Source organism: Periplaneta americana, chromosome 5 (genome assembly GCF_040183065.1).
Source record: "Periplaneta americana isolate PAMFEO1 chromosome 5, P.americana_PAMFEO1_priV1, whole genome shotgun sequence".
Lineage (NCBI taxonomy): Eukaryota > Metazoa > Arthropoda > Insecta > Blattodea > Blattidae > Periplaneta > Periplaneta americana.
Window position 1 is genome coordinate 52,199,574 of NC_091121.1, and position 25,906 is coordinate 52,225,479.

General features: G+C 39.1%; 1 protein-coding gene across 7 annotated transcripts in view; it reads right to left on the reverse strand.

Moving 5' to 3' along the window:
- The window catches only part of pnt (ETS transcription factor pointed), an 835,053-nt gene that overhangs the window by 16,282 nt on the left and 792,865 nt on the right, over window positions 1–25,906 (reverse strand). For 6 of the 7 annotated variants that reach the window (XM_069825637.1, XM_069825636.1, XM_069825634.1 and 3 more), the window contains 3 exons: window positions 16,199–16,351; window positions 13,696–13,992; window positions 2,840–3,085 (listed from right to left, as the gene is read on the reverse strand). In XM_069825637.1, the coding sequence (XP_069681738.1) occupies window positions 2,840–3,085; window positions 13,696–13,992; window positions 16,199–16,351 (696 nt within the window). The remainder of the gene's footprint in view (window positions 1–2,839; window positions 3,086–13,695; window positions 13,993–16,198; window positions 16,352–25,906) is intronic. The other variant, XM_069825635.1, reaches the window with a different exon arrangement.

The window sequence follows — 25,906 nt, forward strand, 5'->3', positions numbered from 1 at the left end:
GCATGGATCCTAGTGCTAAGTCGAATTAGTAACTGGATGGCATGGATCCTAGTGCTAAGTCGAATTAGTAACTGGATGGTATGGATCCTACTGCTAAGTCGAATTAGTAACTGGATGGCATGGATCCTAGTGCTAAGTCGAATTAGTAACTGGATGGCATGGATCCTAGTGCTAAGTCGAATTAGTAACTGGATGGCATGGATCCTAGTGCTAAGTCGAATTAGTAACTGGATGGCATGGATCCTAGTGCTAAGTCGAATTAGTAACTGGATGGCATGGATCCTACTGCTAAGTCGAATTAGTAACTGGATGGCATGGATCCTACTGCTAAGTCGAATTAGTAACTGGATGGCATGGATCCTAGTGCTAACTCGAATTAGTAACTGGATGGCATGGATCCTAGTGCTAAGTCGAATTAGTAACTGGATGGCATGGATTCTAGTGCTAAGTCGAATTAGTAACTGGATGGCATGGATCCTAGTGCTAAGTCGAATTAGTAACTGGATGGCATGGATCCTAGTGCTAAGTCGAATTAGTACCTGAATGGCATGGATCCTAGTGCTAAGTCGAATTAGTAACTGGGTGGCATGGATCCTAGTGCTAAGTCGAATTAGTAACTGGATGGCATGGATTCTAGTGCTAAGTCGAATTAGTAACTGGATGGCATGGATCCTAGTGCTAAGTCGAATTAGTAACTGGATGGCATGGATCCTAGTGCTAAGTCGAATTAGTAACTGGATGGCATGGATCCTAGTGCTAAGTCGAATTAGTAACTGGATGGCATGGATCCTTGAGTTACGTTGAATTAGTAACTGGATGGCATGGATCCTAGTGTTACGTTGAATTAGTAACTGGAAGGCATGGATCCTAGTGTTACGTTGAATTAATAACTGGATGCTATTGATCTTAGTGTTACGTTGAATTAGTAACTGGATGGCATGGATCCTTGTGTTACGTTGAATTAGTAACTGGATGCTATTGATCTTAGTGTTACGTTGAATTAGTAATTGGATGGCATGGATCCTAATATTAAGTTAATTAGTAACTGGATGGCATGGATCCTTGTGTTACGTTGAATTAGTAACCGGATGGTATGGATCTTAATGTTACGTTGAATTAGTAACCGGATGGTATGGTTCTTGATGTTACGTTGAATTATTAACTGGAAGGCATGAATCCTAGTGTTACATTGAATTAGTAACTGGACGGCATGAATCCTAGTGTTACGTTGAAGTAGTAACTGGAAGGTATGAATCCTAGTGTTACGTTGAATTAGTAACTGGATGGCATGGATCCTTGTGTTACGTTGAATTAGTAACCGGATGGTATGGATCTTAACGTTACGTTGAATTAATAACCGGATGGTATGGATCTTAATGTTACGTTGAATTAGTAACCGGATGGTATGGATCTTAACGTTACGTTGAATTAATAACCGGATGGTATGGATCTTAATGTTACGTTGAATTAGTAACCGGATGGTATGGATCTTAACGTTACGTTGAATTAATAACCGGATGGTATGGATCTTAATGTTACGTTGAATTAGTAACCGGATGGTATGGATCTTAATGTTACGTTGAATTAATAACCGGATGGTATGGATCTTAACGTTACGTTGAATTAGTAACCGGATGGTATGGATCTTAACGTTACGTTGAATTAATAACCGGATGGTATGGATCTTAATGTTACGTTGAATTAGTAACTGGAAGGCATGAATCCTAGTGTTACGTTGAATTAGTAACTGGATGGCATGGATCCTTCCGTTACGTTGAATTAGTAACCGCATGGTATGGATCTTAATGTTACGTTGAATTAGTAACCGGATGGTTGAATTAGTAACTGGAAGGCATGAATCCTAGTGTTACGTTGAATTAGTAACTGGATGCTATTGATCTTAGTATTACGTTGAATTAGTAATTGGATGGCATGGATCCTAATATTAAGTTAATTAGTTAGTACATGGCATGGATCCTTGTGTTAAGTTGAATTAGTAATTGGATGCTACTGATCTTAGTGTTACGTTGAATTAATAATTGGATGGCATGGATCCTAATTTAAAGTTAATTAGTAACTGGATGGCATGGATCCTTGTGTTACGTTGAATTAGTAACTGGATGGCATGGATCTTAGTGTTACGTTGAATTAGTAACTGGATGGCATGGATTCTAGTGTTATGTTGAATTAGTAACTGGATGGCATGGATCCTGGTGTTACGTTGAATTAGTTACTGGATGGCATGGATCCTAGTGTTACGCTGAATTAGTAACTGAATGGCATGGATCCTAGTGTTACGTTGAATTAATAACTGGATGGCATGGATCCTAGTGTTACGTTGAATTAGTAACTGAATGACATGGATCCTAGTGTTACGTTGAATTAATAACTGGATGGCATGGATCCTAGTGTTACGTTGAGTTAATAACTGGATGACATGGATCTTAATGTTACATGGGAATTAGTAACTGGATGGCAAGGATTCTAGTGTTACGTTGAATTAGTAATTGGATGGGATGGATCCTAGTGTTAAGTTGAATTAATAACTGGATGGCCATAATGATCATGTAAATGTCACGAAAAGATAATTCTATGTAACTGACCAGAAATAGCTCCAACGTTGTGAGGTCATTGCTTACTATATTGCATTAATATCTAAGGTTGCAATTTCGGATCAGCAACAAATATAAAAATAACTGCTTTTAGATCCACCATGAAATGAAATGCAGACAAAGTCTGTGCCACGGTTTAAAATATTTGAATATTGCAAACATAATAGACCTACTTGTTTTTCCTCTATTGATAGATCAAATTTATGCTGATGGAACTGAAAGCTCACCTGAGTATCCGGCAAGCATGGATGACTGGAGCACCGGCTTGGTGTCGCCGTTGGGAGTGACCGCGTGACTCAGGGTGTCCCTTCCAGGGCCGGAGTGCAGGAAGGCTGGGTGCGGATGGGGGCCGCCCTGCCCCATGTCAGGGCCTGAGCCCCAATGGTCAGTGCTGTTTGGCACCGTCTGGAACGGCGATGAGTCGTACGGCGAGCTGTAGGTGTCACTGTACGCATCGTGGTGCGGATACCGACCTGCAAATCACCAGAAAAAAGACTTTCTTTCAACCATTGCACCACTATTGTCACACTACAATTAAGAGTCCTTGTGTTGTGGCTGTATGCGGATTCGAGGGACTGAAAATGGATGACTCCCCTACCTCATCTCTTATTCTTGCAAGGCTGTGTTATCTCAAGTCACTTACGGGGGAAAAAATCAATCTACTGCATAGGATGCTTGTCAGATAGCCTTCCTGACAAGTGAAACAGAAATAAGTAACGAGTTAAAATCTTTTGTTTCTTAAGGTTTTTATTACAACTTGTCAAATAACGTATTCTGTTTACAAGTATTTGAATTAAATCATTTGCTTATATAGTCTATGTCATCAGTATCGAACACATAGTATGGACAAAGTCAGTACATACATTAGTAAATAAGAACAATTTACATGAAAAAATTATTTAAAAATCAAATTAATTACATAACAAAAAGTTCCTCCACATTATAAAAGAGGTTTGCAATTAGCAAGCTCTTTAAAACAACATTAAATCTATTAAAATCGAAAGGATGAGCATTGTCTGGTAATTTTTTAACATACCCACAGCTGTGGAATTAAACCAAGTTGTACGGGCCCCATACACGCAAAGACTTATCGAAACCTATCTGTACCTTCAGATTTATCTCTTACACTTATAATTCACAAAGAATTCGTAAGATGTAACTGAAATCAATAATTATTTTCCGTGGAGAAAACAATACAGTCACTTCTTACATTATATGTTAAATCGTTCATTATTATTAGAAACAACAGGGGACCAAGAACTGGTCCCTGAGGAACACCAGATTTAATAGTAATCTACTTATATGAAAAAAATACTATTATGGCATACCGTCTACATAGGCCTATATGGTCTAACCAGATACTTCATTATCACGGATTCCATAATAATGAAGTTTAGAGATCAGGATAGTATGAGGCACATAGTCAAATGCTTTTAACAGTTCACAAATCTAAGACAGCTTTTTATAGTAGATGAAAGAAGATACATATTTAATAATATAGGTGTATTTTCATTGACAGTTAAAAAGAAGCAAAATTTAAGATATGGAAGAAAATTGTAGAATTGGCTGAATCTTTAAAAATTTCAGCTATGCAGCCAGTGACTAAAACAGCTCGAGGCTATCGATTCGGCTCGATTTCAAATTTAAAATGTCCACTTGGCTCACAATTATCATAAAGACTTTCAAGAGAATCTTTTCAATAAAATTCTTTTTCATAATGCTGGGACATGTACTGTAGATGTAGTTGTAGAGAAAATATTTTGAAAATAAAATATATATGCTTTATATTTCAATGCTTTCGGAATTATATACAAGAAGCTGTCTTTTTCATTGCGGCATAAACTCCAGATATCACTTCCTGACTGTTTGCTAGTCACTTCAGTCTATAATAAACTTGCAAGGAGCAATCAAAGTCAAAGGTCTATTTGCCTAATAAAAATTCAAGTAGACAGTGGAGTCACGTAACCCAAGAGTTTGTACATGTAACGAAGCTATGAATAATCAGATGACATTTCATTTAATTAGCCAACCGAATGAAACCTTTAATGTGTCATTCGAACGGAAATTGTCTGATTTTGTAATCTTGCAGCGAGGAGGCCCTGATAACACTGGGTCGCGCGTTCTGACAAAAGAAGGGAGAAAACAGTTGCACATCGTGTAAGTTAACACATATGAAGGCATGTCATTGCCCAAGCGTATCCATGTTACAAATTTTATTCCGATATTCTTGTATCAACAACCATGTTGGTTTCTACATAAACTTAGTAAAGCATTTAGAAAATGCATTTTACAATGAATAATCGTTTTTATGTTGTGCTAAAGTAAATTATTTTCACAAAGCGAGTAAGCCAAATGAAAATTCGGTATTTTAATGAAATTTGTAGCAAAAACCAAATATTTTAGTAGTACGAATAGATCCTGAGAAGAAAAATTATGAAAGTATTCTATGTTCCTATGCAACTCAACTACAACTCGTAGAATAATAAAACTGTTACTTGAGGGGCTGGTATGCGCAATGTTAGAGGCTTGAATAGGCTATCTCTAAGTAGCTAGTTTCATAACTTCAAGGAGCAGTTGCAACTTGCAATCCCATAAATTTTCACCACAACCCAATGAACTCCATTATGGGCGAGATTTAAGCAACATACTCTCAGGTAAATTCTCTCAAATCTAATGCCCTTTACCCATTTATGTTCTGGCCTTTCCGCCAAGTTTTACTGGGACAGAACAATGAATCACTAGACTATATGACACGCTATTAGATGTACTATCGTCTTCTTTCTTGCAACTATTAAAAGTATTATCCTGTTAGCCACAAACTACAGATCGCTTCTTTGGACGACATACATTCCTTCTTCCTTGCTGTCAATATTAATAGATGCTGCATTCAGGAGTTTCTGTATTTACCGGCTGTGTCATGTACACTGTACATATCAAAGTTTAATTCATTTCTAATTTTAATATTCCTCTTCCTGTCTAATAGAGTAGTCTATAGCCTGCTGTAGGTTTACATCTCAGAAATATGGCAAAATAAAACAACACAGAGATAACAGGACAAATCATTTGGACAGGATGGACATTACCAGAATTCCTAAAATATCATAGGTCGGAATAGGTCGTAAGACCTAATCCATATGAGGAAGAAGAATTCAAAACGAATATAAACTATTATTGGTATCGAATAATTTCAAAGGAAAAATTGTTCCGGGGCCGGTTATCAATCCCGGGAGCTTTACCTGGAAGCCAGATTTGCATAATATATAGTCACTGTAAGTTCGTTAACAGAAAACCACAATTCAAGTCACACAGAGTTTGTGTGCACTCATAGTTGGGTTTCTGGCGCCTTGTCAGCCCACTTGAGTTGTGTGGATATAAACTGAAAAAATTGGGTCGGTGTCGGGTGTAGTTCCTGGGTAGCTCAGTCGGTAGAGCATTCGTGCGCTAGGCGAGGGATCCCGGGATCGATACGCCCCGGAACAATTTTTCCCTTGAAATTATTCAAGTCTGCTTCACAGGGAGGTATACCTGAAAGCCAGATTTGCATATTATTGATATTTTTATAAATATGACTACGGATTAGAAGAGACCGGGTTCAAATCCAGGTGGAGGTGAAGTATTCGCTTCGTTATAATTTTCAGAAAGGTTCCGAGGTGGATGTAACCTTCCATAGATAGAGTTTCCAATCGTCCAAGTGCAGTATTGACACTTCACCTGTTATATAGTGTTGTGAGCCTCAACTGCTCATCTTATTAAATCGCATTAGGCTCACCGAAAACATTTGAACTTTTGAAATAAGTCGGACAAATCTAACAGTCACCTAAGTAACTCCCTCCTCCATCTTGGAAGAGCTCAAAGTTGCATGGAATTTCGAGTGCCATGGAGTTTTTATGGGAGTGTTGGTATTATCTTTAGTAATGGACTGTGGTTAACCAGAACTATATCTGAAAGCCTGCTTTCCGGTCATGAAGTGAGAAATACTGGTCATTTCACTTGATTTATTTTGGTATATCCTGTTGCTCACCTTATCACTGGTTAATAAAACCCAGAGACGAGGATGTTTATCTAAATACGATCTATGAAGAAACCGCTTCATCCGGGAAACCAACGAAAAGTTCCCCACTCATAGAGACAAAGCAATGTCCATCAGTCCAAGAATTCTTCCAAAATAATCCGAGGTTTGATTTCCGACAGCCTCATAACTTTATGATAGAGGAAGCGCACAAAAGAAAGTTGTACAAGGTGTCTGATTAAAGCCGTTCGTTTTTGTTTAGGCAACCCAAATATTAGTCCAGACATGTGGGAGGTATTTAATGATTTCGTAGGCGGAATCAGGGGTGTGTGTAACGTCCACTGACATCGTCTTGTTCTATCCAAAAATGCTATACCTTTAATGTTAAATTTCAACATTAAAAGTGGTATAAAATGCTAAATTCTATTTTTAAAGTGCAAAATTTTTTTATTTTAAGCTGCTAAAAACCTACCATCTCTAGCTATAGTCTAAGTAAAAGCTTTTAATTATTGCAGGCCTAGGCCTACATGGTTACAATCGCGTGTACGTAAATAATAATAATAATAATAATAATAATAATAATAATAATAATAATAATAATAGGTCCTAATACATTTTATTTACCATTACATATATGTAGACCTAAACATACACTATCTACCAAAAAGTAATTGGGCACTGTTTTTACCCCTTCAGAACCTAGTAGTACCACCTCTTGATGCTATAATCGCAGCCATCCTGTAAGGCATGCTCTCTACTAGTTTATGTAGGATATCCATTGGAATGCATCGTCATTCCTCTTGCAACATGGCACTCAGATGGACAATGGAAGTTGGTCCCATATTTCGGCGGCTACTATGCAGTGGTGTGCAGACAATAATGTTCACTGATTGGACTGGCCTGCACAGAGTCCTGATCTCAATCCCAATGAGCATCTTTGGGCCAAATTGTACCGGCGATTGAAGTCTCGGGAGATGCGGCTAACTTCCATTGTCCAACTGAGTGCCATGTTGCAAGAGGAATGGCGACGCATTCCAGTGGATATCCTTCACAAACTAGTGGAGAGCATGCCTGACAGGGTGGCTGCTGTTATAGCAAGAGATGGTACCACGAGGTTCTAAAGGGGGAAAAACAGTACCCAATTGCTTTTTGGTAGATAGTGTATAACAGGTTTCGTCAAATATGGCCTAACATAGCATTAGGCAACCTAAAAAGCATTCTCTTTCAAAATATCCTTCACAAAATGTCTACAATTAGCCTATTATATAGGAATGGTGACATTAATGGAATGGTTTCTAAGATTATGACGAACCTTTAGACCTAGGCGTACTTGTAATTATAACTTTGTGGTATGTACAATAGAAAAGTGTCAAATAATAGCACCTTTTTATTTTTTAATTAAGATTTCTATTAGGCCTACTGTTCAGGAGGAATATCTAGCCTAAACCCTCAAGTATAGGCTTTCGTATGAAGCAACAGACATACAATCTTTCCCCAGACGTGACTAAAACATAAGGCCGTGGTTTTCTGGCGATGTTGAGGCTATGCCATAGCCCTTACGAACGTAGCGGCCACGCACCTGTCGCCATTTGCAGAATTACGACCACTACTGGAATTCAAGTCTCCGGCAACAAGAACATTAATGACGTATCCTCGCAGCCTACTCCATTTTGCACTATCACGTGACACCGAACAACACGGAAAGGTCACCATTCCTCGAGGTCAGGAGTCATGCGGGCTTTGAATGCACGCAAATATATGCTGAGGCTCTGGAGCGGCCAGGCGTTCAGATGGCCGTGGGAACCGCCGAGCGGCGATTGTTTGCTACAGGGCTGTACAGGTGGCGCCTCCGATCATCCTGCGTGATACGATGTCGTCGTCTGCATTTCTTAATTTGTTCCTCTCCCTTCTGCCTCTCTGTTCACAAAGCTGGTGCTATGTTTGACTTTTTGTATTTGACAAAGGCCTAATTTTATTGTGTTTCAGAATTCCAGGAAAACATCACGTAGTTCAGAGTTGCCAACTAGATAAAGAAAAGTGCGCTAGAAGTCATAAGTACATTACAGATTATCTAGATCGAGGCCGTGAATTGTCTGTTACAAGTCTAGCAGGTAATCAAGTACGTATTATTCATCTAATAGCTACTTTTGCGCCAAAAAACGGCACATGGCAGACATTTTGTGATAATTTTACACTCAGTATGTATAGGCCTACTGCACATCTACTATAAACCTATAGCATAGGCTATAAGAGAACTCTGTGGAACAAACAAAGAATTTTTCCCGCTTTGAAAATGGCGGCTTCTGGTCTCTCTTCTCGATGTGAAGTTACCGATCTCGGTAAGTTTGAAAATCTGTGGTTTGTGCACCCAAAAACGGCACATGACTTAAGTTAGGCACTTTGTGATAACGTCACACTTAGTATGTAGTCTAGCCTATACTGCACACATCTATATAGGCCTAGTAGAACTATACAACAGAAATCTATGAAGCGAACACAGATTCTTGCCCGCTTTAAAAATGGCGGCTTCCGGCATCATTTCTCGATGCGAAGTTAGGGATATCGCTAGGTTTCAAGATTGTGATTTGCAACCCTAAAGCGGCACATAACATAGGCACTTCGTTATAACGTCACACTCAGTACGTAGGCCTATATCAAGTCTAATGCATATCTATATATAGCCTACTAAGTTCCATAATGTCTGACAGGCGACGTAAACATTGCCGGCAGAGGAAGGGAGAAAGATAATTGCTATTCAACCAATGGCGGTGGTAGAAAGCTTTAGACCGCCCAACTTCAAGATAAGCGTGGAATGAGACCTCTGCCATTGGTTGAATAGCAATTATCCTTCTCCCTCTCTCTGCCGACAATGTTTACGTTGTCTGTCAGACATGAAACACAATATAAATTAGTGTAAGTGCAATATAAATCTAAAAGTAGAAATATTACCATAAAGAAATGGCTTTAAAATTAGCGGCTTCCGAGCCCACTTCTCGGAGAGAATTAAGCGATATCGGTTTGAAATCTGTGTAAGCACATAGGGTAGTGAGTAGCCTATTCGATATGCACTGTCCAGTGATTGGGATAGGCTAACCGAGTAGATATGACGGACCTTCACTCAAGGCAGAACTTTTAAAAAGGTCTAGATCACAAACGTAGGGGAGATCAAATCCCAACACACGGCTGAGTAAAGGCTGGTTCACAATAAACCGGGAACGGACACAACGAGAACGAGAACGGAAATAATGTTAAAATAAATGTATTCAAATGTGAGCATTCACAATAATTGTGAATGCTCGCATTTAAATACATTTATTTTAACAACATTTCCGTTCTCGTTCTCGTTTCCGTTCCAGGTTTATTGTGAACAGCCTTAAAACAGAATCTTCGTCACAAGACTGAACTCTTGGTGGGGGTTTCATACCATTATAATACGTAGGTGTGTTCAACACACGCCCGTAGTCCACGCAACCGGTGATGTCCTGAGGCCGACAACTCTGCGTCGGACGTGCTTGTCTCTTATCAGCCTAATTGCATTTTATTGCCCAGAACACGGATCGTCCACCTGTTCTTTGTTTAACGCGCGTGCCTTCAGTAGTTCACCACGCATCCCAACGATTATTTCTTTTAAGATATAGCTTGCTTTCAAAAACAGAACTGAAGCCAGAAGTGCAACTACCAAGGAGGTGACGGCTCCATTCGTCCTTCTACAAAGCTAGGTACCGGATATTTTCCAGAATTTAAAGGCGACTGGTGCGTTGTGCTATCTAATATTGAGATCAAGAAAGCATGGCTGCACTTCTTGCACCTCAAAAGTCTGTATACAGTAGGATGCTCACTGTATTTTAAGCCTACAGAAATTTTAAGGAAAAACATGGGACATTAAAAAAAGGGAGGCTGAGTAACAAAATAAAGGGCTGTAGAAAAATGTGCATTAATACATTTTAGTGAGTCTAGGTACTGTGAATTCAAACGACTTATTTTGTCTATTTATTCTGCAGAGGTAGATGCTTCTTTGTTGCCATACTTTTCTGATTTATGTAGCCTATTTGATAAAGAAGTTTAGGTTGTTTTGAAATTTTGTTGAAGTTCAACACATGACACCTCATGAAAATATGTTTTGACAATGAACGAGACCTTGGCAGTTTCAAATTGCATTCTATTTTGACCATAAAGAGTTTAAACTTACTAGGAAAAAACAGTTCCACAGCAGACAAAATCTTACAAAATGAACAATGTTCTTAGTGTTAATGCTTTTACTAGGGGTTTACTGAAACAAACATAGCCTAGCCTACATTTCACACCAGATTACAGACCAAAACGTTCTTCAACAGACTGGCAAAGCATTAATAGGCCTATCGGGAAAAGGGCTGGATATCTGAGCGTCCACAAAAGAACTTTGGGAACAGCGAGAGATTCCCCCCACCCAAAAAAAAAATGTGAACTGTTTCGGGAAAACGACGAATGGACAATCTCGATATCTGCTTTTAGAAGACACCAGACCCTAACCGAGAAGACTGTTTCCTCGCTTCACCAAGTTCTCTGTTGTGCAGGCCATGTTTCTAAGGTTCAATCCGGACTAAGATTGCAAATGTAGCGGTTGGAGGCCTTTAGGAGTCAAAGCAGAAAACAATGTAGAAACTAATAGCAGAGTCTAGTATATACAGTCACGAAGCTTGAGTTTAGGGGGGTACTAAAAACAATCGACTGTGCAGGTACTATTTCGCATTGTCTGTAATGAGGCGATAGTAGCGATCCTAGTGGTTAGCAACTATCTATGGATGCATATTTACTACATATTGAGCTTCGTGACTGTATATACTACTAGACAGTGGTAATAGGGCGAGTAGGATAAGACAACAGGCTGCAGTGTATTCGTGGTGAATAGCGGACCGGGCTCATGATGATGATGGTGATGATAATAATATTGATAATGCAGATAGGTCGTGTAAATCAGTAAACAAACATGATTTAAGACAAGAAAGGTTAATTATAATTGCCATAATTTTGTCAGACGGATATTTTCTAATACAGGATCTGACGATTGAAATTCAACGCTTATAGAACACAAAAACGAAAAAAATAATTGCTTGCTATTAATATTGGTTCAACTGGGTACCTACATGTCACATTCACTACAGAATCTTATTAGTATTTGAAACATAGCATTGACATACTACTGCATTATTAAGAAAGCCATTTCATAAAGTTTGGTTTATATTGGTGATTGAGAAGCTGTAGCGTCCATCCAATTTGGTGAGATACACTTATTGTTGAATTACAGAACACGTCCCAAGGGCTGGGAATATCGCCATGTACGAACTGATATCGATTTCGGACCTCCAATTGCTCGGGTTTAAACAGAAATTCCCCTGCCAGCAGTCAAAGATGGCGACTTTGTATAGCCCTGCGTGCGCAGCAAAGCGTCACGGCTCACATCGGCCAACATTTGCATGTTCACAAGATGGCGGACCTCGTCTTCAATTGTTTTATACGCGACACCAGACAATTCCATTCCAAGAGTCAACCAACCGCATGCCTATTTCTTTTATAGGTCTAAGTTCGTTTCGTTTCCATGGAAACTGGAAACGCCGTGGATAAAGGCAGATTTATTAGTAGAGGATCTGTTAGCCAAGCTTCCGAAGGTCTGTTCTTGAACTCGTGATATAAAACGACAGGGTTTATTCATCCAGTAGGTGGAGTAGACCTATCTAAGTATATTTACTAGTAAGACTATAGCCTAATCACTTTTTTTTTGGCGAGTTTGAAGTTTAAAAGAAGCAAAGTGGTTCCTCAGAAGGTAGATCGGGCTTTAATAGGCCTATACATTATTATCATGTTCGTATTTATATTTAGCCTATATTGAGTCCACCATTGTGACTATATTGATGTCGCAAGCGGTTCGAAGGTCGATTCCCGGAGTGGGTAATGAAAGAAATTATCTTCCGTCTACGGGACTAGGTCCTTGTCCGTTGTCTTGCGATTGTCCTGTGATGACTCCATGAGAAGATCCACATTTGCAAGTTGTCTAGTGTACCATCAAAACAATCTCCTTCGCCTACCCGCAGTGGCGTGTATGTCGGATAAAGGGGGAGGTTGAGCGAATTAAATACAAAAATGTTTATATCTTATTAAGGTTCGTTTCTGCAGCAGTTTCCAACGGTTTGCAACCATAATGAGCATGCGCACGATTTGTGCATGTTCATGACGATTGTAAACCGTCGGAAATTGCTTCACAAACAAACCTATTGAGAAAGATACCGGTAGGCTACTTGACAAACATTGTTCGAAGTCAAAACATTTGGAATAACAATTTTCACTGACTTAGAAAAGGTGTATGGCGGCGTAGACCTATCCAAGAAAAGGCTGACGTTAGTCTTTTCTTGATTAGTATATAGCTTATCCTAATTAGGGAGACATAGACTAAGTGTATAATAAGTTGAAATCACAAGAATTTAACACTTCAAGAAGTGTCTTAACTAACTGCTCTAATTATTTTCAAGCTAGTATGTAGGGCTAAGTAGAAAAGGTGGGGCATTTTCAGCGATTCTTTTTAAAGTGGGATAAAACTTTATGGCGCTAGTAATTATGTATTTAAACAACATAACAGCTTATCTGATTAAACTTTTCCATACCCAAATGTTTATTTACACAGTTAAAGTTAACTTATTCTCTTAGAACCACATCTTTCAAATAACTTCCTCTACTAGCGATACGTTGCTGAAGTCGCTTTTGGAAATTTGTCACGACACGAATACATAACCTAGGTGTTCAACTTCATATCGCATCTTTTTCTTCAGCTCTTGAATAGCCTATCTTGTAGTGTAATCTATGGACGAACTCACTCTGTTTCAAATACTTTTACACTCTTTAAAGAGGTTCTTCCCCGGACGCATCATCTCCTGATCTGATGATGTTCCGTGGCCTTCACGTTCACCCGATTTGACAGCTCCAGATTTTATTTTATGGGGATAGTCTATTTCTGCGAGGGAACTTGGGTTAAAATTTAAGAAGCCCGCCTGTGGAGAAAGAGGTATAAAAAGTATGGTAGTTGGTCTCATTAGGATCACTCACCGCGCGGATAGTTCTTGACGTAGTGCGCCTGGTACTTGGAGTCCAGCAGCGAGGAGGGGGGCGGCGCCGAGTAAAACTCGGGCGAACTCTCGAGGTAGGGCGAAGGATGGTGGCTGCCACTGTCGAGTGAGTGGTATTCGTGGTCCGGGGGCTCGTAGTGGTGCTGGGGCGCCACCCCGCTGTAACTCACCGCCCCGCCGGCAGATGGCGGGTCTTCGCTCCCCGCCGATCCCCCCGCCAGCTCGCCGCCGCCGCCCAGCTGCTGCAACGCAGCGTCCCCCAGTTGACTATAGCCACCTGCAACGGCAACCACCCCACAACTGAAATTAAGGCGACTGCGAAGCAGAATAGAATTCACCGAACGTGCTAAAAATAGCTGTCCAGAGTTTAAACAAGTCCCGTAGTTAAAGCATCTTAGCCAAAAGCAACGACAGTCACAGCTATTTAAAATGCACCCTAGATTATATATGTAACAGATAACTCATCGCTATATTAAAATCGGCAGCACTTTGAATAGAACAACCGCCAGGATCGCCACCCGTCCGCCGTAAACGAACACGAGATGGCAGTACAATCGCTAATGCAATTCAAATGGGAATTATGACGTGACTCCTTATGTTACAACTAGATGGCAGCGTAGGAAACCTGACAAAAGTTGTTAACCTCAAAGCCTATAAGGCCGACCTATCTGGGTATATATGATCTAGGAATGTACCTATGAAATACTCTCACTTTACAACATTTATTCCATATAGATTTAGGCCTATTACCCGGGAACGGATTTTTAGGTAAATGCTTTAGTCTATTTTTTCAGCTTGTAAATATATGACTGCAACTAACTAGCAAACATTTTCATGAGGGCAAATAAAAAAAAAAAAAGTTATTTTTTTTCTTCCACCATATTAATGTTGTCAAAACAAGTGGTTACACAAATTTTGGCCACTCGAGTGCAATTACGACGGCAGTAAAAAATAAGTTTCCTTGGGGCCATTTACAGAAAGAAAACACAATTTAATGGAAAAATCTATTGGAACAGATACAGCAATTGTTGAGCTATTTTTCAACATATTTCCCACCGGTATTGAGACATTTGTCATACCGTGGGATCAACTTTTATATGTTATGTTATATTTTATTTAACGACGCTCGCAACTGCAGAGGTTATATCAGCGTCACCGGATGTGCCGGAATTTTGTCCCGCAGGAGTTCTTTTACATGCCAGTAAATCTACTGACATGAGCCTGTCGCATTTAAGCACACTTAAATGCCATCGACCTGGCCCGGGATCGAACCGGCAACCGTGGGCATAGAAGGCCAGCGCTATACCAACTTGCCAACCAGGTCGACTCAACTTTTATATCCCTGTGTGTCGTGGAAGTCTGCCGCCTGAGATCGGAACCTGTGTGTGATAGACGTCTGCACCTCTCTGTCGATCCCGTGGTATGACTAATGTCTCTATTCCGGTGGGGAATATGTTAAAAAAATAGCTAAAAATTGCTGTGTTCCAATCAATTTTTCAATGAAATTGTGTTTTCTTTCTGTAAACGGCTACAGGAAAACTTATTTTTACGGCCGACATAATTGCGTTCGAGTGATCAAAATTTGTATAGACCTAAGTTTGTTTTGACATTATTAACATGGTGGAAGGAAAAAAAAAATAAACTTTTTTATCTGCCCCCAAGAGAATGTTTACTTGTAAGATCAAAATTCGGGACTAATAGGCTAAGCCATGAAATTATACTGCACATAAAACACATATTTTTACAAGTGAAGATGTGAGAATGATAGCCTATAGTCTTGAGTCACAAAAACAGGAGAGCGTGTTAAAGGTTTATTTAGTATTTAGTATTTATTTATTTAACCTAGTAGAGATAAGGCCGTCAGGCCTTCTCTGCCCCTCTACCAGGGGATTACAACTATATTATGAACAATAAAATTACAATTAACATTAAATTTACAATTACAATTACAATAAAAATTAAAGTACCACAAGATTACCTCATTAATGAAAGCTAGACATTTTATCATAGAAGTTAAGAACAAAGAATATTTTTGTATTTACTGAATTACAAATTAAATCTACAATAACAAAAATCTATAGTAATGAAATTACCGGATATTGAAATATTTTGTGATAGATTAAGAGAACTATTTACAAGAAACCATGTCTGAACGAGTCTCAATTACTGGCCTAGTAAGTTTGCGTTTGAATTCAATTTTATTTCGACAGTCCCTGATGCTAGCAGGTAACGAATTCCAGAGTCTTGGCAGGGCTATTGTGAAAGAGGATGAGTATGAGGAGATGCGATGGGATGGTATTGTTAGTATTGTTTCATGGCGAGAGCGTGTGTTCAGATTGTGGTGGGAAGAAAGGTAACTGAAGCGAGACGACAGGTACGAAGGAATAGAAGAGTTTAGGAGTCCAATGCTATTAGGTGCGGTAAAGTTTCAGCATGCCATAAAACAACAGCCAATAACAGCACAACACGGAGAGTTTGTGTACCTTCTTTGAGCTGGTAGACGGGACTCCGGAGGTGGATGAAGCCTGCCGAAGGCGGGGCGGCGGGAGGGGGCGACGCCTCATCGCGGGCGCAGTCCGCCGCGGCGTCTCGCGTCGCGCCGCACACTGCGGGACTCCGCAGGTGACTGTAGCCTGCTGGAACAAACGGAGAATGGTTGTCAGGGTTAAACAGAATACACAAAACACCGTAACAAGAAATAAAATTATGTCATGGTTACATAAAAGAAAAACAGCTACAATGTTTGCATTTAGCTGTCAATCTCAGTGTTCCATATAGACGAATACATTCTAATAGCATACACGTCTATGAAAATTCGCACATAGGCTATATGAGAAATGGTTCTAGGTAAGTAGAGACGGATAGATGGATGGATGGATGGGTAGGTAGACAGACAGACAGAGAGGCAGGCAGGCAGATAGATAGATAGATAGATAGATAGATAGATAGATAGATAGATAGATAGATAGATAGATAGATAGATAGATAGATAGATAGATAGATAGATAGATAGATAGATAGATAGATAGATAGATAGATAGATAGATAGATAGATAGATAGATAGATAGATAGATAGATAGATAGATAGATAGATAGATAGATAGATAGATAGATAGATAGATAGATAGATAGATAGATAGATAGATAGATAGATAGACGGACGTACAGACAGACAGATAGTCTACAATGATTTTTTTTTATTTTATTGGGTTATTTTCCGACGCTGTATCAACATCTAAGGTTATTTAGCGTCTGAATGAAATGAAGGCGATAATGCCGGTGAAATGAGTCCGGGGTCCAGCACCGAATGTTACCCAGCATTTGCTTGTATTGGGTTGAGGGAAAACCCCGGAAAAAACCTCAACCAGGTAACTTGCCCCGACCGGGATTCGAACTCGGGCCACCTGCTTTCGTGGCCAGACGCGCTGACCGTTATTCCACAGGTGTGGACTCTACAATGAATCTGAGGAAATTAATATTTGCAATGGAATAGCTTGGCTATGTGATGATTCTAAAAAGTGATTTACACCTCGCCCGTGGTCGAGTAGTTAGCCTCTATGCTTTCCACCGTGGCGAACATGGCTCTGTCCCTGTCTGGGTTATGAAAGAATTTGAGGTTGACAAACCGGGAGCGAGAGGCTTTTCTCTAGGTTCTCCCGTTTCCACTCACCATTACCATCATCATTCCTCCAACACTTCATTACTCTCATTCTGCGAGGTCCCTAGCCAGAGCTCCAAGTACAAATAAAAGATGACTAAAAGTTGTATATTTTGTATGGCTATTATTACTACAATTGCGAGTATTATTATCAAATTATTTAATAGTAATGTAAAATCTTACAACATAACGGATGGTCAGATAAAAGTCTAAGTCACTAACATAAAACATAACGAACACAACAAATTACATCAAATTTTGTAATGCTAGTCCACAGAACCAATACCATTTTAGAATCACTTTATACGTGCATCTATCGAATAATGTTACATTGTGTCGCAAAGACAATTCAAACGGGAACGTCTTGCGCAAATTCTCTCTCCAACTTATGTGTTTCTCTTTATTGGTGTTATCTGAGCGGAATGTTTCAAGAATAAACATGATAACATTTAAAAGAGGAACCCGATAAAGAAAGAATAACACAGAACTCCATAAACAAGAATTGTGATAACTTGTCACTGAATGAAATGTAGACAAACTGGTTGCGAGACTTTGTACAGGGATCTGTCAAAAAAGAAGTAGGCCTACACGTCATCTTCAACGACCGGTCGAAGTGTATGCAGTGGAAACCATGTCTATATTGTCAGTGCGACATCCTTCACAGTTTTAGGGGAAGACCCGGCCGGCGTCGTGTCGACCCCACGTTCTGGAGTCTTACAGTATCAGAGAAAAACAAAACGGACTTTCAGATAAAACTAGTCAGGTCTATGAAAAGAACAAAGTTATCTATACTTTTTTTTTTTTTTGAAAGATGGGACATGACAGGAGCGTTGCGATCGGAAAAACAACAATGTCACATAGCATGGTAGGCCTGTTGCTATGGTAACAACGGTTGAGTTGCCAAACTTACAGTTTCCACGTGGCGAGTGCTTAATTATCTTGGAGACATTTATTGTGCACATTGATACCGTTTCGTCTTTGATTCTCTGTCGACTTTTGTATTGTTTTCTTACCTTCGCGTCAATTGTCAATGAATGTTTTAACGTCAGCCATCTTAACGACAATTGTTAGCTTCCATCAGCTGACAGCGTGGTAGTCCACACTGGCAACATGGCACTGTAGTTCCAAGCTCGGCCTCTTAACTGTCATCTCCCATCTTTCAAAAGAACAAGTATAGGCCTACTTATGATCATGCATCTGAATTAAGGTCCGGCGTACCACAAGATATTCGACTGAATAGTCATCTGCCCGCAAAGCAGAGAACTTCGTGAATAAGAAACGTTAATAAATTTTGACTGAAGCCTTCTCAATCACGGACACGGTTTTCCAAGCGCTGTCAATCTGCGAAAAGGGGCCCCTTCATTTGGATATAGTTCGCTGTTGCACGCAGGCGCTAGTCGGCTACGCCTCTCCCTATTGAACAGAACTTCCTCTTGGCGCATTGACATCGGTGACTCACTCAACAACGCCCGGTGGGTCACATGTCGCGGGTTCGACTGCGGGCAACCGAAGATTAAGGTCTGCGCTCATGTATGAAGTGTAGGCTATGGGTGGTGCAGGGCATTTCCAAAGCTTTTATTTCAGGTTTTATTTCATTTTATTTTAAATGTCACATCTCAAGGGACTAACTGACACGATAACCGGCTGATAATGTTAAGTTAGCTACATTCTATCACGATGCTCTACGTTTAACTTATAACCTATATTCGCAAAATAAACAAGTCGCAAAGCAAGCACAGAAAAAGCCCACCAAGTGAAACAAACAGTAAACAGTAATACCCACGAGTCGACATCAGCGCACCACGTCATGATTTCCGTGTGACTGTCATGACGACAAACAAAGGACTGTCAAGTCCGGAACACTTTTAATCAGCGTATCTTATAGGTCTATGTTGGAGAGTAAACTGTACCAAACATTCCCAAGGATTCAACTGAAATAGTCATTTTATAGCCTATAGGCCTAGTCTATTACGGGATATAGGCCTAAGTAGTTTTTACTAGTCGAGGACGAGTCTGCACCCAAGCAACAGCGAGGCCTGGAATTAAGTAGTCCAGACTATCAAATTGTACTTGACTCACGAATTGCATATAATTCCCACATTCTATGTAATAAAAATAACTCAATCTCTTCATTTTACATGATTTAATATCGTAACTGTTGCGTGAACCGTTGACTTTTGAGTATTCTTTTGTTTATTGCTATGCGACTGTTGAACGAAATGTATTTTGTGCGAGATCGTGCGTATTTGCTTGGTTTCCGCACAAAACCAATCCGCGGTAAGTCTAAAATTCCACATTCAGTATTCCCAACCTAACACACATAACAATTTCCCTTTTCTTACCGCTTAAGTGACATATTGATTTTACTGCTTTAGGCTTCTAACATATTATTTTTAGAGACGTTCAATATAGTAATAATTATAAATTGGAAACTTACCACTGCAATTTCACCTAAATTGCACTGTTAACTATTGTTTTTAAATATTTGCAAAAATTAAGTAAACTCTACAACTCCACTAAAGTTACTGCATTCGTGATGCAAATAGGCCTAACATTAAGGAAGCCCTGAAAAAATCAACAAGATTCCAGATGCCGATGTTATTACTGCAATATGTCATATAAATAATATTGTTAAAATATTAAAATGAAAAATAAATCATTACATAACCTTACCGTTTGTTTTAAGTTCGCATTTATGGACTGGGGGGGGGGGTGGGAAAGACAGACGTATATCACGGCCTGCTGGAGTATAGTAAACACAGAAAACATTTTAAAGCAACAATGTTGAAGATAGATATTTTTGTTTTGCAAATTTGCCGTCATTGAACAGAAACCAAGATGGAGATTTCCTTGCAACTAATTAGAAATTCCTCTTTCAGGTATGTAATAAACGATCTTCGCATAAAATAATGTACGATACACGAGCGGCATGTTTTCTTTCAATGCTCGGAAATGAAAAAAAGCTCAACTACGTTTCGCTTTTTCAAACTTTTCCTCGAACATGAAAACTTCAACATACCGCTCTTGTAACGCATATTACTAGGTATTCACTTACTTTCCTAGGGAAGTAATGTGACTTACGTTCCGTCGTCAACAGCAACCGACATTATCACGATAAAATCCATTTACTTCCCTAAAAGCAAGCTAATAACAGGATACTTACGGCAGTGGGAGTGGAAAAAAAGTCATTTAAAATACAGTCCCTTTCCCCTCAGTGTCAACGGAGTAATACTCGTAATGATGACAGTAGGCCTATAATTATGGACATCCATAATGTTCGCCATTCAACATTTGGTAGCCTATTCCTTGGTCATGTGGTAATATAGGCTATGTCTTAAGATCAATGCTTGAGATAACATAAGATAAACATAAGGCAAGCAACAAGACAAACGAAGTAGGATTCCTGAGGTGGCATGGGAGCACAGCAATGTCAGACATATGAAGGGGCTTCACGGTGCATGGTAACGTGTCCACGCACCGGAACACGGACATTTCTTTGTTACAAAATGTGTCACAGTCATCTCCAATCAAGTACCAACATACGATAACTAAATACACTAATTAAGCCTACCTAACCTACAAAGTACTGTCATATTCGAGTTTATTTTCAGCCACATATTATTATTATTATTATTATTATTATTATTATTATTATTATTATTATTATTATTATTATTATTATTATTATTATTATTATCACCACTATTACTATAGAGGACAACGAATTCAATAATCTTGGTTTCGATTTTAAGACGGACAGATGAAGATTTGATTTAGTCAGTGATGACTTCAACCTGTTTTTCTTGGAAGGGGGGCGAGGGTGCCAATGTAATCGAGGAGGTCCTCGGCGCAGTTCAGAAGCAAAAAAATATTTTCTTCTCTGACCGTACTTCGTAGGCCTACTTGTAGGCTTCATTTATGCATTAGCCTATAGAGGCTATTATCATTACGCCCTATTATTGTTATTATTACTATTAGGCCTGTTATAATAATACTTAGGCCTACTTACTTACTGGCTTTTAAGGAACCCGGAAGTTCATTGCCGCCCTCACATAAGCCCACCATAGGTCCCTATCCTGAGCAAGATCAATCCAGTCTCTATCATCATATCCCACCTCCCTCAAATCCATTTTAATATTATCTTCCCATCTATGTCTCGGCCTCCCCAAAGGTCTTTTTCCCTCTGCCCTCCCAACTAGACTAACACTCTATATGCATTTCTGGATTCGCCCATACTTGCTACATGTCCTGCCCATCTCAAACGTCTGGCTTTAATGTTCCTAATTATGTCAGGTGAAGAAGTTGTTATAATAATAATAATAATAATAATAATAATAATAATAATAATAATAATAATAATAATAATAATAGGCTGCTATTATTATTATTATTATTATTATTATTATTATTAGACTATTGATTGCAATGACTGGTACTGCTAGCAGCAGGTAATTGTCTGGGTGCGTGGAGTTTATTGCCTTCTCGCGAGCCCAGATGTTATCTCGGAATGTCAATATTGCCACTCTAATATTGACAGTCGTCACATTCCAGCGCGGTGCCCACACCTGTTACTGTCTGTCGTGTCCCTGTCCAATGCGGACTAATGTAAGAAGCGGCTTGTAACAGGATCGTCGTCTCCCTTACATTTCTCATTTCGCCATTCATCCATAATCTTTTTCTAGTAGTGATATACTCCAAACAAACGAGGGTGCCCCCTAATTATTTTAATTAGTCCTACAGTTAATTAACTGTTTGATAAGTTATAGGCCTAGTTATCAATGAAATAGCCGTTGAAGTAATTTATTACTTTGTATAGGCCTACATTTTAAAACAGAAACAGTCATTGTTGCCGCGTGATATCTGGAAGGAAATAATTGGCAATCGGTGCAACAATTGAAACTCAGTGTTAAAATACTTTTTCGCACGCTACCGTAAAATAACTTAGGCCTAGTCATTTTTAACACGCTTGCCTAACGATGATTTTTTTTATTTTAGGTTATTTTACGACGCTTTACCAACATCTTAGGTTATTTAGCGTCTGAATGAGATGAAGGTGATAATGCCGGTGAAATGAGTCCGGAGTCGAGCACCGAAAGTTACCCAGCATTTGCTCATATTGGGTTGAGGGGAAAAGCTCGGAAAAAACTTCAACCAGCTAACTTGCCCCGACCGGGAATCGAACCCGGGCCGCCTGGTTTCGCGGCTAGACGCGCTAACCGTTACTCCACAGGTGTGGACCTAACGATGAAAGATCTAGGCTTTTAGGAATGGCTATCCAAAAACTTTAGGCCTATTTATCCTCTTCTAAATTCTCCTACACTTAACATCGACAGAAATGCTGTTTCATACAAGACGTTCATTTTGTCTATTCTAACATTAGGATACTTAGTTTATGCTGCTCCTGTTTGGAGCTACAGTCCCAAAAATGTTTTAGACTCCTTCAAATGACAGAAAATAAGACTCTGAGAATTATTAATGGTCATCAGTGGTAGCCTGCACTCGTACCAGAACGTCCCAAATCCATGAAGATCATAATGTGGACTATTTAGGCTACAAGATAGTAGGTTATAGACCTACTCTACTGAAAAAAAAAATACTCAAGAACTTCCATTAAAAATGCCGATGAAATGCTTACTCAAAGCATTAGAAAATATAACGTGCGTCCATATTCCAATCATAATACACCTAGGCCTAGGTCTACATCTTTTCTAGAATAATAACTAATATGCGACATTATTGATAAGTCTCGTTGGTATGATAAAAAACAAGAAATTCGATCTGCAAAACTTATTTTTATAAGACCTTATTGCATGAGGCCAGAAAAGTCTGTATTTTGATGTTTGATCGTTATAGTGAAGAATAAAAAATAAATAAATAAGACAGAAATAAAGAAAGAAGAAAAGGAAAAGAAAGAAAGAAAGAAAGAAAGAAAGAAAGAAAGAAAGAAAGAAACTGGTGTAAAACCTTCCTTGTATTGCCAGAACCACCCACGAGCTTCAGATATTCAAAACGGCCAGGTCTTTCAATTAAGTAGAGACAATCAATGACTTGGTTGGTGTCAGACAATTTTCAACTAATTTAATTTAATTTCACTGGTCTTAATTGTGTGCTCACTTCACAGCCTACCGCGTACGAGACAGTTGAGGAGTCCATCCACACGATACGCTACTTATGGGTCAGCCTGTGTCGCCATCTCCGCAACAATAACATTACAGCTGTTGCACAATCCGAGCGCCCGTGATTGGCTGGCAGGAGAGCCTCCTCTTCACGCTACTCACCCAATCACGGCCACGCACCGCTTCAACGGTCAGCTTGGAAGGGGCGGGGGATGTAGCAGCCTCCGCCCATCCCTGCAGCAGCGCGCAGAATCCGCGCCTACGATTGATTGCTTGCCGAACAGTTGGGTTAGCTTCATTTTTTAAATTTCATTCTAGTAGACCTTTTGCAACGCAGTATGTTTCCACGAGGGGAATAATTTCGTAATTAACACTTAATTAACGCAAAGAAAGAGAAGATCAAACAGTAAAATCTATTTTCAATACGACGCCCAATAACTTTTCAGTAAAGTTTATTATATTTTAATGCATAATTTCCAGATAAATTGGTTTAAAGGTACTGAATATAAATATAAACTGTAGGGCTGACTTAAGGTAGGCTTACGTCGAAAATAATTTTTCCGATATATAAAAGATGCTGAAAATTTGACATCCCGTAAATTGTTTTTCACGGCATCACGATAATTGAAGAGTTGATATAAAAAGGCTATAAGTGCCAATATCTATGAAAACTGGTTAAAAAAAGTCTATGTCCGTGGCTCAATCCACTAAGAAAAATGATACGTCCCATTATAATAGGCCTATTATTTAGAAGCTAGCTTCTCCCACAGATGTGCAAAACATGATATTAGACTACATTACTACCGACATAGATAAATTATTAGCAAAATTGGTGATTTTTATCACATGCCCTTACACAGAACACCTTATAGGCCCTACAAAACACTTGTGAGATCAACCCTCATATATGTTTCAGAAACATGGACCATTTCTAAGAACGATGAGAGAAGACTTGAAATTTTTGAAAGGAAGATTCTTCGAAGAGTATCTGGTCCAGTTTTTGAAATGGATTATGGAGAAAGAGATATAATGGGGAATTATATAGCATGTTTAAAGAGCCCAATATAATAAATATAATTAAAACCAATAGATTGAGGTGGGTGGGACATGTGTTGAGAATGGATGCATCAGAACCTTGTAAAATAATTATTCTCACAAACCCTGGAGGTCAAAGGAGACGATGACGACCACATCTGCGATGGATTGATGGAGTGGAGGAGGATCTTGTAAGATTGGGATACAGGAATTGGAGGACTGCTGCACAAGACAGACAGATGGTAGCGCCTACTGAGGGAGGCCAGGGCTCATAACGGGCTGTAGTGCCAATGATGATGATGATGATAATGATGATGATGATGATGATGATTATTATTATTTTTATGAGATAGTTTTACAAATTTTGACTTTTCAATTTAGACTACATTGACTTTTTGCATATTTATATCATTATAGTGAACAGAAATATGCAAAAATGTCAACTCAGGTCTAAAGTCTAAATTGAAAAGTCAAATTTTTAAAAAAATTTCAATTTCGCTAATAATTTGTCCATGACTGTAGCTAATTGCACAAGAAAGTCCTGTTTAATACGATTTGTATCTTTTTATGTCCAGTCTTCAATTTTATTGCTTTCTATATCCTAGCCTACTCCGCACACATGCCAATGAAATAGCTACCAATTGCTATACTTAGTCTAGTATCGATGATAAGGTGTCTGAATTACGGAGCCATGGTGAAATGATGACAAAGAAAAGATAATTGTTCAGAATTCTGTTAATTCAGCCGGATTTGAATATGGATCTCCAGCTTGGAAAGCCTTACGGATAACGAGACTCTGTTAAGGAAACCCAAGTTCGCATACAAAAATCATCATCATCTACAAAAATGATGACACTTTACCTCTGTTCCGGCTTTAGATTTTAAAGAATGAGTTGCTTTTTGTTTCTGTGATTCACGTCTTCAAGGCAACTGTACTTATAAGCCAATGAAATGCGTTACAGCCTAGTCAGAAAAAAAAAAGAGCTTTGAATGAAGGTCTGTTAAAACGCTTCGCTGAGCTACATGTGACAGATTTCATCAAATATCCATCATGCCCACTCTACCGTTTCGAGCTGTGTTACGTAACCTCCAAGTCAGCAAACGTAAGTTAGTTATTTCCCAACAGAGTTGGACAACAAAAACCGTTCATTCTGATGATAATTTATGTCATACAGTTCGCTAATGCTTGAAAGATGTTAGAGGCAGACCTTTTTACCAAGAACGCATTAAATTCACCTTCAAACTCATGTAGCATGTTGGAAGAGCACTCTACACTGCTATAGCTGAACTAATTGTGCTAATTTAAACAAAAGACTAGCACACAGAGTACGTCTAATAAACGGGGAACTCCGGCAATAATATTAGTTAACTTACTGTTAGG